This window comes from Halichoerus grypus, chromosome 5, assembly GCF_964656455.1.
Source record: "Halichoerus grypus chromosome 5, mHalGry1.hap1.1, whole genome shotgun sequence".
NCBI classification, from domain to species: Eukaryota; Metazoa; Chordata; class Mammalia; order Carnivora; family Phocidae; genus Halichoerus; species Halichoerus grypus.
In genome coordinates this window covers 148,676,422-148,688,797 of record NC_135716.1, presented here as the reverse complement: position 1 = coordinate 148,688,797, position 12,376 = coordinate 148,676,422, and the positions used below count along the sequence as shown (strand labels likewise).

The following is a 12,376-nucleotide window of genomic DNA, read 5'->3' as shown; positions in this document are numbered from 1 at the left end:
CAAAGATCTGTGAGTTTCTGAGCCCTGAGGGTAGAAATTTTATAAAGATCAGGGAGTGCCAAAGAAACCACTGCCCCCCCTTTTTTTTCCACCTTCCTATCTTTAATTATCATCACATTACCCAGCGCTGGACTAACACTGTATCATTCAAACATCTCATGTGATTTAGGAGGCCAGAGAGTAACTAAAGGGCTCTCCCAAATCATTCAGGCCAACAAACATTTTTATCTTCAGTTATCATTAACATATTTATTTTAAATTATAGTACACAAAAGTCTTGGCCATTTTTTTTTAATTTAAATTTTAGTTAACATACAGGGAAATATTGGTTTCTGGAGTAGAATTCAGTGATTCATCACTTACATACAACACCTAGTACTCATCAAAACTCTTTCCATAATTTGGCTATTGTTGATAATGCTGCTGCAGACATTGGGGTGCATGTACCCTTTCGAATCTGTGTGTTTGTATCCTTTGGGTTAATACCTAGTAGTGCAATTGCTGGATCATAGGGTAGTTCTGTTCTTAACCTTTTGAGGAAACTCCATTCTGTTTTCCAGAGTGGCTGCCCCAGTTTGGGAATCCACCAATAGTGCAAGAGGGTTCCCCTTTTGCTACATCCCTGCCAACACCTGTTGTTTCTTGTGTTGTTAATTTTAGTCATTCTGACAGGTGTGAGGTGGTTATCTCATCGTAGTTTTGATTTGCATTTCCCTGATGATGAGTGATGTTGAGCATCTTTTCATGTGTATGTTGGCCATCTGGATGTCTTCTTTGGCAAACTGTCTCTTCATGTCTTCTGCCCATTTCTTAACTGAATTACTTGTTTTTTCGGTGTTGAGTTTGATAAGTTCTTTATAGATTTTTGATACTAACTCTTTATTAGATATTGTTTGCAAATATCTTCTCCTATTCTGTAGGCTGCCTTTTAGTTTTGTTGTTTGCTGTGCTGTGAAGAAGATTTTTATCTTGATGAAGTCCCAGTAGTTCATTTTTGCTTTTGTTTCCCTTGCCGCCTGGGATGCCTCTAATAAGAAGTTACAGCAGAGGTTGTTTGGGATTCAGTGATGCCATTCACTGTCTCCATTTCTCAGTTCTGTTTGGACTTATCTTGGATACACTAGTCAACTGGCCAAACATGGCTTGAGGGACCAACTTAAAGTGTCCACACTGCCTGCCAGAGACAGGCCACTTTCCTAGCGCGCCTTCACCCAAAGGTAAGATTTATCCTAAGGATTCCAAATTGGACAAGTTTTTGGACCCTCAGGGCTCAGCATAGTATTTTGCCAATAACAGTGGTCCGAAAGGTGTTGGTGGGCATGAACCGTAAAGCAGCTACCTCACTTAAAATTTAAGCACAGGTAGCAGTATTGGAGTAAAGGGAGAAATTTTACTCATTCACCTTTTCCAGCATAGACTCCAGGTCAAGCGCCAGGATCAGGATGGAAGCCTGCCTGGCAGGGGCCGGTCCTCCGGCTCTCGCGCGGGGCGCCCCCTGGAGGCGACGGTGGGGGTGACGGCAGTGACGGCGGCGGGGGTGGGAAAGCGGCCGAGCCCGCTGGGCCTGCGAGCGAGGTAGCGAGTGCTGTGCGACTCCGCGGACGTCCCCCCGCGCGCCGCGCCCCACGTCGCGCCCAGCCTCCGTCGCCTCCCGCCGGACTGCACCGCCAGGAAGATGCGCCTCAAGAACCAGGTAGCCGCGCCTCTGGTCGGCCCCGCGCCCCTGACTCCCCGCCCACCCGCTGTCACGGTCGTCCGCGGCCGCGCGGCCACGTGGCCGCGACTCCACCGTTCCCGGCGCCCAGCCCGGCCACCCCGATTCCCAAGGAGGGAGTGGGAGCCCCTGCAGTTGGGAATCGCCGCGCGCGCCTTTGGCGGGAGGACTCCCGGCGACCCCTCCCCCGCCCATCTGGCGGCTCTGTTCCCGCTGGGCTCCGGGCCATTACACCCGCCGGCCTCCCGAGACTCCCCTGGCCTCAGGGGAGACAACCGAAAGTTGGAAGAGCGCGCGCCCCCTCCCCTGCGACTGTGGACCCTGCCGCGCGGAGAAGCCGCCGCCCTGCGCCACTCCCCTCTGCGCCTTTCCCGAGCTGTCCTCGGAGTGGTTTTGCTGAACTAGCTGGTGGCGCCAAAAAGTCCGGGCGGCTTCGGGCGAGCAGGGCCCCAGGGTGCTGGGCGAGCGGGCGCGGATCCTCTGGGGCCCCTCTGTCTGTGTGACTTCGCTAATTGTTGAGAAGCAGCACTCTCCGATGCTTTCCCCCCATTACTGCCCGCTGTGGACCTGGGCTTGGGATATTTCTGGATGAGATTGAGAGGGCGCTTCTGTTGCACTAAGCAGTGTTCTTGGTTAACCGAGGAAAAAGGCTCAGGTGTTGGGTAGGGTCGGTCTGTGTTTTGTGGTTTTTGTTTCCCTTTGGCCTGGGGGTTGTCAAACGTTTCGAATTTAGTAAACACACGCCCTGAAGTCTTGAACTTGCTGGAGAGAATTCGTTTCTAAAAGGGACCGAAGCTCTCCTCCCCCAGCATATGTTAAGGGACTTAGGTAGACCCCAGGGAAGCCGAGGGGAGGGGTTCTAGAAAACAACTCCAGGTTTGGGGGAAAGTGAGTCATATTGATTCCCAAGGTGTTAGCCGGGACCGCTCAAGGGTGGTAATTCAAGTAAAATCTTCCCCCTGGGGATTCAAATACCTGCCTCTATAACGCAGTTTGGCAGGAGCCTTGTGGGATCCTGAAAGCCTACCTGTGTCCCTTACCTAGCTGCTTTATTTTACTAGAACCCCTTTAAAGAGGCTGCCTCACTTTACTCTCCTGCACTTGTGTGCCTAGTTTTTTCATATTTTATAATACTTGCAAATTGACACTGAACAAGCTTTAACCTCAGTCATTTCAGAATAAAAGTGAAATGTGAATGGAGCTTCATTCATGAGGGAAGTAGTCTGTGTGAAGTGTTTTGTAAATGTGAGTGGGTAGAATTTTAAACTGAATAAAATTAATGTAATGAGGAATCAAAAGGTTCAATCCAGATGTTTGCCTGCACGCATCCCTAATAAAGTGACAGTGCAGTGCTGCACAGTGCCTTTCCTTGTGGTTCTTGGGTGGAGTGGGCTGTGGCACTGTGGTTGACTAAGAACAAGTGGATGGTTGGATTCCTTCCATTCATCTTCTAAGGCACTAACCATTTCTTGGGGCTGATGGGGTTGTGACCCACCCACCTATGTAGAGGATTTCCCCCCTCTCCAACTACTTTAGAAATATATGAGGGATTTACGTGCAGATTTTCATTTAAAGAACTTGTAAAGTAATCCTCTTTAGTTATCATTAGTACTAGACCCTGAAACCCTTGCTTGCCTGTTAAGATGAGGTGCCTGGATGTGATTGTAATAGAGGCGGGTTGTGATTTAGAGCTGGTTGCCTCACTAATTCCACTTCATAGTGTGTGTTTTGAATTAACAGAGAACTCCTTACCATTTGTGTAGAGGAAATATAATTTGGCATAAGGGATTCCAATTCAGATATTCTTGGTTCAGGTCTGATCCCACCACTCAGTAGTTATGTGACCTTGCATAATTAATTTCATGATTCTACCATCCCCTCCCCCTTTATTCCCAGTAGACCAATGGGGATAACCTTTAACATGGGAATTAAATGAAATACTCTGTATATAAAAAATGAAATACTATGTAAGTACAGTGCCTGGCATGTAGGCATTCAGTAAATACTCCTATTGTTAACTATCCATAAGCAGTAGCTATTCCCATCACTACTACTGTATTTACTTAAAATACCTACCTACCTATGGTTGGAGAGAGAGATTGACTGCAAAGGGGCAGGAGGGAACTCTCTGGGGTGATTGAAATATGCTATATCTTGATTGGGGTGTTGATTAAGAGGGTGTATCCATCTGGCAAAACCCATCAAACTGAACCATTAAGATCTGTGCATTGGATTGTGTGTACATTACATCTCAATAAAGTTAATTTAAAACATTAACCTCCAAATGTGTTAAGTACATATCTTTTGGGAGGTGGTAGTTGACGTACCAGCCTAATTCTGCATAATCTAGTAATTCATTTCCAGAAGCCCCTCTGCATATGAGCATATCTTCTTCATAAGTTGGGTCTTCATATGTTGGGTCTTAAGAAACAGAAAGAAGGTCCTCTCATTTTTCAGATTGTTGTCAGGAGTGATGGTCCATGGAGAAGAATGATTGTTTGGCTCATTCTGAGATGGTATTTAATTTGAAACTTACATGTACTATTAGTTTTTACTAAATAGCTTTTTAAAAACCAGATTAAAATGTTTTATTTGATCCAGTAGTGCTTGTTTGCATAACATATCCATCCAGTAAGCAGTTTCTGAAAGGTCATAGTCATTTTGTGTCCCTTTCCTTTCTTTCAATAAATTATTTATATTGTTTGTAGTTAAGTGATACCTAACATGCTTTTAGCATGGTACCAGGCACTTAGTAAATGCTAATTTATGCTAGCTGTTATTATTATTATATTTTTTTAAGATTTATTTATTTATTTGACAGAGACATAGCGAGAGAGGGAACACAAGCAGGGGGAGGGGGAGAGGGAGAAGCAGGCTTCCTGCCGAGCAGGGAGCCTGATGCGGGGCTCAATCCCAGGACCCCGGGATCATGACCTGAGCAGAAGGCAGACGCTTAACAACTGAGCCACCCAGGCGCCCCGCTAGCTGTTATTATTAAAACTGATGTATTCAGGGCACCTGGGTGGCTCGGTCTGTTAGGTGTCTGCCTTCAGCTCAGGTCATGATCCCAGGGTCCTGGGATCGAGTTCCTCGTTGGGTTCCCTGCTCAGTGGGGAGTCTGCTTCTCCCTCTGCCCCTTCCCCCTGTTCGTGGTCTCTCTCTCTCTCAGATGAGTAAATAAAATCTTTTAAAAAATTGATATATTCATATCTTTTTTGGGGGGTCAGAAATCAACATTATGCATGTTTTAATGGCAATTCACTATAAAGATGCTGTGAAAAACAGTTGTTTTTCTGAAGCTTCTCTCCGTGGCTGGTAGATGACCTTCTGTGTCTCCACATGATCTTTTCTCTGTGTGTCTTTGTCGTAATCACCTCTTCTTATAAAACACTAGTCATTTGAATTAGGGCCCACTCATATGACTTCATTTTACCTTAATTACTACCTCTTTAAAGGCCCTATCTCCAAATAGTCATATTCTGAGGTACTGGGTGTTTTAGGACTTTAGCATATGAATTCTGGGGGTGGGGGGCACAATTCAACCTACTACACATGGTATCTAGTAAACAGCTGTATTGGTTCTTTCAAAATAGCTCAGCACATAGAATATGAAACAAGTCAGATTTTTACTCTTGTTTTAGAACAGTTCAATTTGGATCTAAATGTTGTAGTTCCCTGTTGCAGTGAGAAACCCAAACTTATCCATCAGGTACACACACACACACCTTTTACATGTAAGGTCAATTACAACTGAAGAAGAGTTAAGGTCATTGTCTAAGCTGAGTTTAATCCATGACTGGGTCCACTAAAAATCACGTCCTTCATTGATTGAGAAAGCTAGCTATGCAGTGGCTTCCTAATCTTTCTGGCTTTCTAGCACTTTGGGTAATGAAGGTAGAAGTTTTGGCTCTCTGGAAAGAAACCATTTACCCCTTTGATACCTTAATACCTAGTTCTGTCTTTTGAGCCCTTTGTTTGACTTTCCAGATTATCTCTGCAACAAAATAATTATACTAATCCCTTAATACATATTTCCTACATATTCAAGTCATGAATTTATGGACCCAAATTTACTGCACAAGCAACCTTTATTCCTCAAATCAGAGCCTGGAGATAGTTTACTCAGAGCTACTTGAACTGCCCACTTCATGGTTTATTTCCCTTATGAGTTTGAGGTTCATCTTGGCTCCTTGTGTTCATGCATCAGGATGTGATATTTTATCTAAAGAAAAAAGTCTCTAAACTTATGTTGTGCAAAAATGGCTCTCAAATGCATTATGTGTGTTACTCTCAGTTTGTGCTAATTTGCACAGCCTCTGAACAACTGGCAAAGTGGCTAGTGTTGACGTTGCAGCTGCCACGGAGTTCCCAGTTGCTTTAGGAATTTTTACATTTTATTAGTGTAATAACAGAATTTACAGTTACCCACAGTGTGTTAATTACAAACACTTATTATCTATATCAGTTTGATGCTTGATCTTATATTTCTTTTAATAGAAATGTTACAGCTTTTATATTTAATTATAATGGGGATTAATCATCACTTATATCAGTTTTCACCTACAAGCAAAAATCTTGGAACAGATTATAGTTGAGATGAGGCTATTAGATTTAAAATTCAATGCCAACAAAGCTTTCTTTTTTTTGACTTTTAAAATTTCCATTAACAAAAACTTGCTAATATCACTGAGCCTCATTTCACAAGACTGATCTGATGATTGACTGACTCACTCATTCAATGAGTATTTGTTGAGTGTCCAGTATGGGCAAGGCCCAGTTGTAGGTGCTTGGGATATAACAGTGAACAAAATTCAAATATCCCTGTCAGCAAGAGTCTAAGGGGAGATAGACATTAAAAATAGCCATAATAAACAAGTACATTATATAGCATGTTAGAAGGTTGCAAGTGTTGGGGTGGGGAGAAGTAGAGTAGGATAGGAGAAGTAGAGTAGGGGATCAGGAGCTTGGGTGGGAGATTGTGATCTTAAATAGGGTAGGCCTCACTGAGAAAGTGATACCTGAAGAAACTTGATGGCAGTAAAGAAGTTAGCCATGTGGCTATGTGGAGAATAAGCAGAGGGAATAGCCAGAGGATAGGCTCTAAGGCAGGGGTGTACCTAGAAGGCTTCAAGGAACTTCAAGGAAGACAGCATAGGCTAGAGAGGAGTGAGCGAGAAGGAAAAAAGATTATACATTGGATTATAATGTTTGTATGCTGAATAAATATTATCATGGTTCATCATCCAATGATAAGTAGATAGATGCTTAACTTACATACTAAGCACATTGTAGGGGCTCTGCATATGCTTGCTGAATGTTCCTTTGGCAAATGAATTGGCGCTTATAAGAACCGGTCCTGAACCTCAGTAGAAAAAGGAATAGGCTTCTGGAATTGTTGCTGATTCTGGTGCCAACAAAAGTTAGAACTGGAGCTGGGAAAGGGGAAGGGCAGGAAACTAACATGGAGATGCCAGCATGCAGGTGACTGAGTCTTGCCAGACTGTGGTCACACTGACTTCACTAGGGAGTCAATTTTTCACGTGGACTTAAATGTTTGGTACTGAAAAATTCCTTTTCAGTTTGTTTTTTTTTTTAAGATTTTATTTATTTATTTGACAGAGAGAGACACAGCCAGAGAGGGAACACAAGCAGGGGGAGTGGGTGAGGGAGAAGCAGGCGTCCTGCAGAGCAGGGAGCCCGATGCGGGGCTCGATCCCAGGACCCTGGGATCATGACCTGAGCCGAAGGCAGACGCCCAATGACTGAGCCACCCAGGCGCCCCTCAGTTTGATTTTTGTCCTCATGATTTGAACTTTTAACCAGAAAGAAGAAATTCTAGTGTAGATGATATTCCTGATTTGAAAGCTTGAGATGTGTCAACCTCAGGATTCCCATACCATAGCATTATTCTTTCTTGTTTGCATCTTATTGGATAGATCTCATAATTATCATATTTGCGTATTTTGTTTACAGTTTACAAATCAGAGTTTACAAAGTATTTTTATATATATTATTTGTCCCTCACAACAGATGTATGTGTAGTCCACCATAGCCATTATTACATTTTGGACTGGGTGTCTTCCATTTGTCCTCTAGATCTGCTCTCTATCCTTTTCCACATCCTTTCTGTGGCCTTGGAGGCTGACCTTTATAGATTGCATCAGTAGGGTCCATTGCCCTCTTGCTTTGGGAAGGATTCAGCTAGTGGTGTACTAGCAGGATGTCTGAGGGCAGAAAGAGAGGTCCAGGTATTTATTCCCCCAGGTCCCACTCTGCTAGGCTATGGTTAGCAGTGGTGTGTGAAGGCCACAGCCCCTACCCATCCTACAGCTATCGTTCTCTCTCTGGGTTCTCTAAGGTCTAAGGGATGGCAGAGGGTCTCCACTCCTGCTGGCCCAGGGTGCTTCATCTCCCTTGATGAATTTCCTTCATTAAATCCTGTTTAATTTTATTCTTTGAGTATGCCTTCCGTTTCCTGTCTGGGGCCCTGACTGAGACACAGCTTTCAAGATGACAACCTAGAGAAGTCGGGTGACTTGCCCAATGATAGAAATCTGGTAAGTGACAGAGTAGGGACTTGAATCCTAGTTTTGTGACTCAGAGGCACAATTAATTTTAAATATACCTTTGTGAATATATTCCAACTGGTGGATACTGTTGAGAAACCTTTCCATTTTGGTCTCCAGTTAAAAGTATATTATATGGGATATTATGTATTGGTATTTCCTTAAATGTGGAAAGGCTTTTGTAAAAAGTAGGGGTCTTTAGAAAGAAATACTGTTCTCTTTCTTGCCCCCAAACAGACAAATTCCTTAACATGTCATATCTTCATAAGAAAAGCATGGAAACAAAATCAGGAAGCAATTAGATGGTTTGCTTTTGGTTATTCATGGTGATGAAAAATAGGGATAGTGTGTATAGTTAATAATCTGTGATTTTCTCTTTCATCTTTCTGTTGGTCTACCATAAAATCCTCTTTACTATTTGTCCTACTTTCCCCTCCAACTGTTCACCAACACCAAACATTGTCTCTAAGATGTAGATCTGACCCTATCATTTCCCTGTCCCCCACTATCCAGAGGATGAAGCCTAAGCTTATTGGCTCGTCTTTCTTCATCTATCCTTACCCTTATATCTAACTTCATGGACCTCAATTTCTCCAATTTAAATCCTCTACTTGCTTCAATATTAAATTATTGCAGTTGACCAAACATGCTTCATATTTGCTTTTGCCAACTTGCATTTGTTGTTTTCTCTGCCTACAATATCAATCATCCTTGCCCCTGAGCCCTAGTGTCTGCCAAGAGAACCACATACCCATCAGAGTTCTGTTGGAAATCATCACATGAAACCTTGTGGACCCCACAGGCAGAACTGCCACATTTGAGGAAAAAAGCCAAACTGCTTGAGGACAGGATCTAGATTTTATTCATCACTATATCCCCTGAGTTCTGGGGCCTTGTACTTAGTGGATGATCAACAAGTATTTATTGAGCAAATGACTCAGTGTAAGGCTCTTTCAACCAAAATCTTTATAAGAAAAGTTTTGAAGTTGTTTTTACTGATTTGAATTAAAATGTCAGAAAGATAGGGTGAGGGTGGTAGCAAGGAAGAGATAAAAAGCAAAAATTCTGGGTTGTCATCAACTAGAGTTTCTATACAGGGAGTCCATGCCATGGAGTTATGTTTTTGCTACCAGAGGCCCGAGTAGGACTCCGTACAACTTTGGTCTCTTATCCAATATATGGACACCTGTGGTTGACCTGTGTTAGCCTGCTCTGCTCCTATTATAGAAGGGATTTTTCTTTTTTTTTCCCCCCCCCTGAAGATTAGTTGGCCATCTTTTCCCTACACCTCTGATATTAAAGATCTTTTAGTTCTCACAGCATGAGTTTCTGAACAAAGGGTCATCTGGGAAGCAGCAGTTTTGAGGATCTTACTTAGGTCATTGGAACTAGTGTTCCGGAAAGTGCCTGGTGCATAACTGTAATAATAGAAGTCAGATCCCAAGTTTGTATTACAAGTGAGTGTTTTGTACTACACACTCTCTCTGTCCACTCATATTATCACTTGTTGAGGGGAAAATGATACTAACTATAATACTATACTGTAATTTTAAGTCCAATTACTATGTTGTTTGGAGACATATGGCAGAAGGACAGAGCCCAAGAAACTTTAGTATACATGGGACATCCTTATTGTGCATTGAAATAGTATTTCTCTCTCCTCTGAGGATGTGATCTATTCTTTTGAGGTGTAAATTTTGCAAGGTTAGAATATTGTTATAATAAAATAAATTCAAAATACAAGTGGAATCAAAACATTTTTACCAAATTAAAGTAAGTTTGAATTATTTTTACCGATTTTTGAAATGGGAGAATCACACTCTATAAGGGAGAAGTGATCAGAGTAAACAAGAATTTAGTGATCTGTCCTCTAGTTACAAAATGTTGTCCTATGGAATCACAATGGGCCTGCTTTTCTGCTTTTCTAGATAAGTTCTGTTCAATGGGAGACATGCTTTAGTTCATAAGACAGAGAAGAGACTTAATAAATTTGCCAAACCAAATGGGGATAACCAATACTATAAGGACTGTCATAGTAGTCTTTTAGTCTATGGAAAATTGTACATATATGGGATGGAGTGACATTCAGCTGGAATGAGGACAGCATGGGACATATAGGGAAAAAAACCAAACCACAAAAAATTAAGGTGGGAAATGTTTGTGAGTAGCAGTATTTGTAGAGAACCTTTCACTTTTCTCTTACATGTTTCTGCATAGAAAGAGTGGTATAAAAGGAACATGAAAATTGAAGAATAAAAAGTAAAAACAGAACTCTGAACAAATGGTAAGAATTCTGAGATAATGTCTTTATCACAAGTGTTCCTGCTCCTGTATTCATTATCCTGGTTTATGGCACTGTCGTTTACCTGGGCAGAAGAATGCTGAGGAATTACTGTAGATCCATCCTTCTACCTTACCATCTACATTTAGTTTCAGTCTCTGGGTCCAGATAGTCAATTTGATTTCTTTAATTAGTTAAGTGCCTAGTATATGCCTTATTCAGAGAGGGAGAATGGTATAGATAAAAATTATTGCCCTTGTGGAACTTATATTTTCTTAAGCATCATATTTTTCTGATTTGAAGATAAGATTTCTGAAATGGAAACTCATTTTAACAATCAATGTTTGGAAAAAAAACCCATGAAACTAAGAATTAGTGGGTTGTGGTGTGGTTATCATTACCTGTACATGGACAAACTTAGTGAAGCTCATAGGAGGTATCTGTTCAACTGTCACCTCAGTTGTATTTTTTGCATTTGGAACTCCCATACACAATTGAATTTTAACTTAATTTGTATCCCTGATTGTCATTTAAATTCAAAAGTCAAAAAGCACATGAAAAGATGTCCAGCATTATTAGTCATTAGTGAAATGCAAATCAAAACCACGATGAGATATCACTTCACATCCACTAGTGTGGCCATAATAAAATTATAATAATAATGGTTGACGAAGATGTGGAGAAATTGGAACCTTCATACATTGCTGGTAGAATTGTAAAATGGTGCAGCGACTGTGGAAAAGTTAGCCAGTTCCTCAAAATGTTAGATATAGAATAACTATATGACCTCCACAGGTCCACTCCTATGGGGGTACCAAGAATTGAAAGCAGTCATTCAGATACATGTACACACATGTTCATAACAGAACTCTTCACAATAGCCATAAAGTGGAACCAGCCCAAATGTCCATCAATGGATGAATGGATAAACAAATTGTAGTATATACATACAACGGGATATTCTTCAACTATGAGGGGCAATGAAGTTCTGTTACAGGCTACAACATGGATGAACCTCCACAATATACTGAAAGAAGGGAAAGAAACCAGACACAAAAGGTGACACATGATTCTGCTTATATGAAATATCCAGAATAGGTAGGTCCAAAGAATGAGAAGGAAGATTGGTGGTTGCCAGGGACTAGGGATGGGGTGGGAATGGGGAGAAACTGCTTAATGAGTTAGGGGGTTTTACTTTGGAGTGATCGGAATGTTTTAGAACTAGACAGAGGTGGTGGTTGCACAATTGCCAGTGTACTAAATGCCACTGAATTGTTTACTTTAAAGTGGTTAATTTTATATTATGTAAATTTCACCTTGATAAATTATTTTTTAAAAATATTATACTATGAGGCAAAATGGAAATAAAAGTTATCATGTGCCCTGAAGTTTGCCTGTCATATACTATTCAGTGCAATTAAAAACAGAATAAATGGTCAGATCTCTTTCTAAAGATCCTAGAATTTTCAGAGTTTCAGAGTTCAGAGATTGTTATGACCTTTTCGTGTCATTAAGGCCTGCCATATAGGCACCTGACATCTGCATGTCAATAGCTTGACTTCCGGTAGAAGCTGTATGATACAGGTATAACTGGGGTATCTACATTCCTTTTCCCCTCAGCAGCTCAGAGCACATCAGTATCCCCCACTTGGGACTCATAAATGATTTTGCCTTTTTTTTGTAGTTGTCGTGAGTGAGCACTGGTGCAGAGTTGCAACTTGCCTGGGACAGGTGGATCCAGAACCGAGATCCAGAGCAGTGACAAAGGAGTTTGTGAAACAGTCTCCTGCTATTACCATGTTGAGGAGGGCCTAG

General features: G+C 41.7%; 1 protein-coding gene across 1 annotated transcript in view; it reads left to right on the top strand.

Annotated features, from left to right (window-relative positions):
• The first annotated feature begins 1,544 nt into the window (after positions 1–1,544).
• Positions 1,545–12,376, top strand: part of ELAVL4 (ELAV like RNA binding protein 4) — a 138,497-nt gene continuing 127,665 nt past the window's right edge. The window contains exon 1 of the mRNA XM_036123048.2: positions 1,545–1,693. Coding sequence (XP_035978941.1) covers positions 1,676–1,693 — 18 coding nt within the window. The 5' untranslated portion in view covers positions 1,545–1,675. The remainder of the gene's footprint in view (positions 1,694–12,376) is intronic.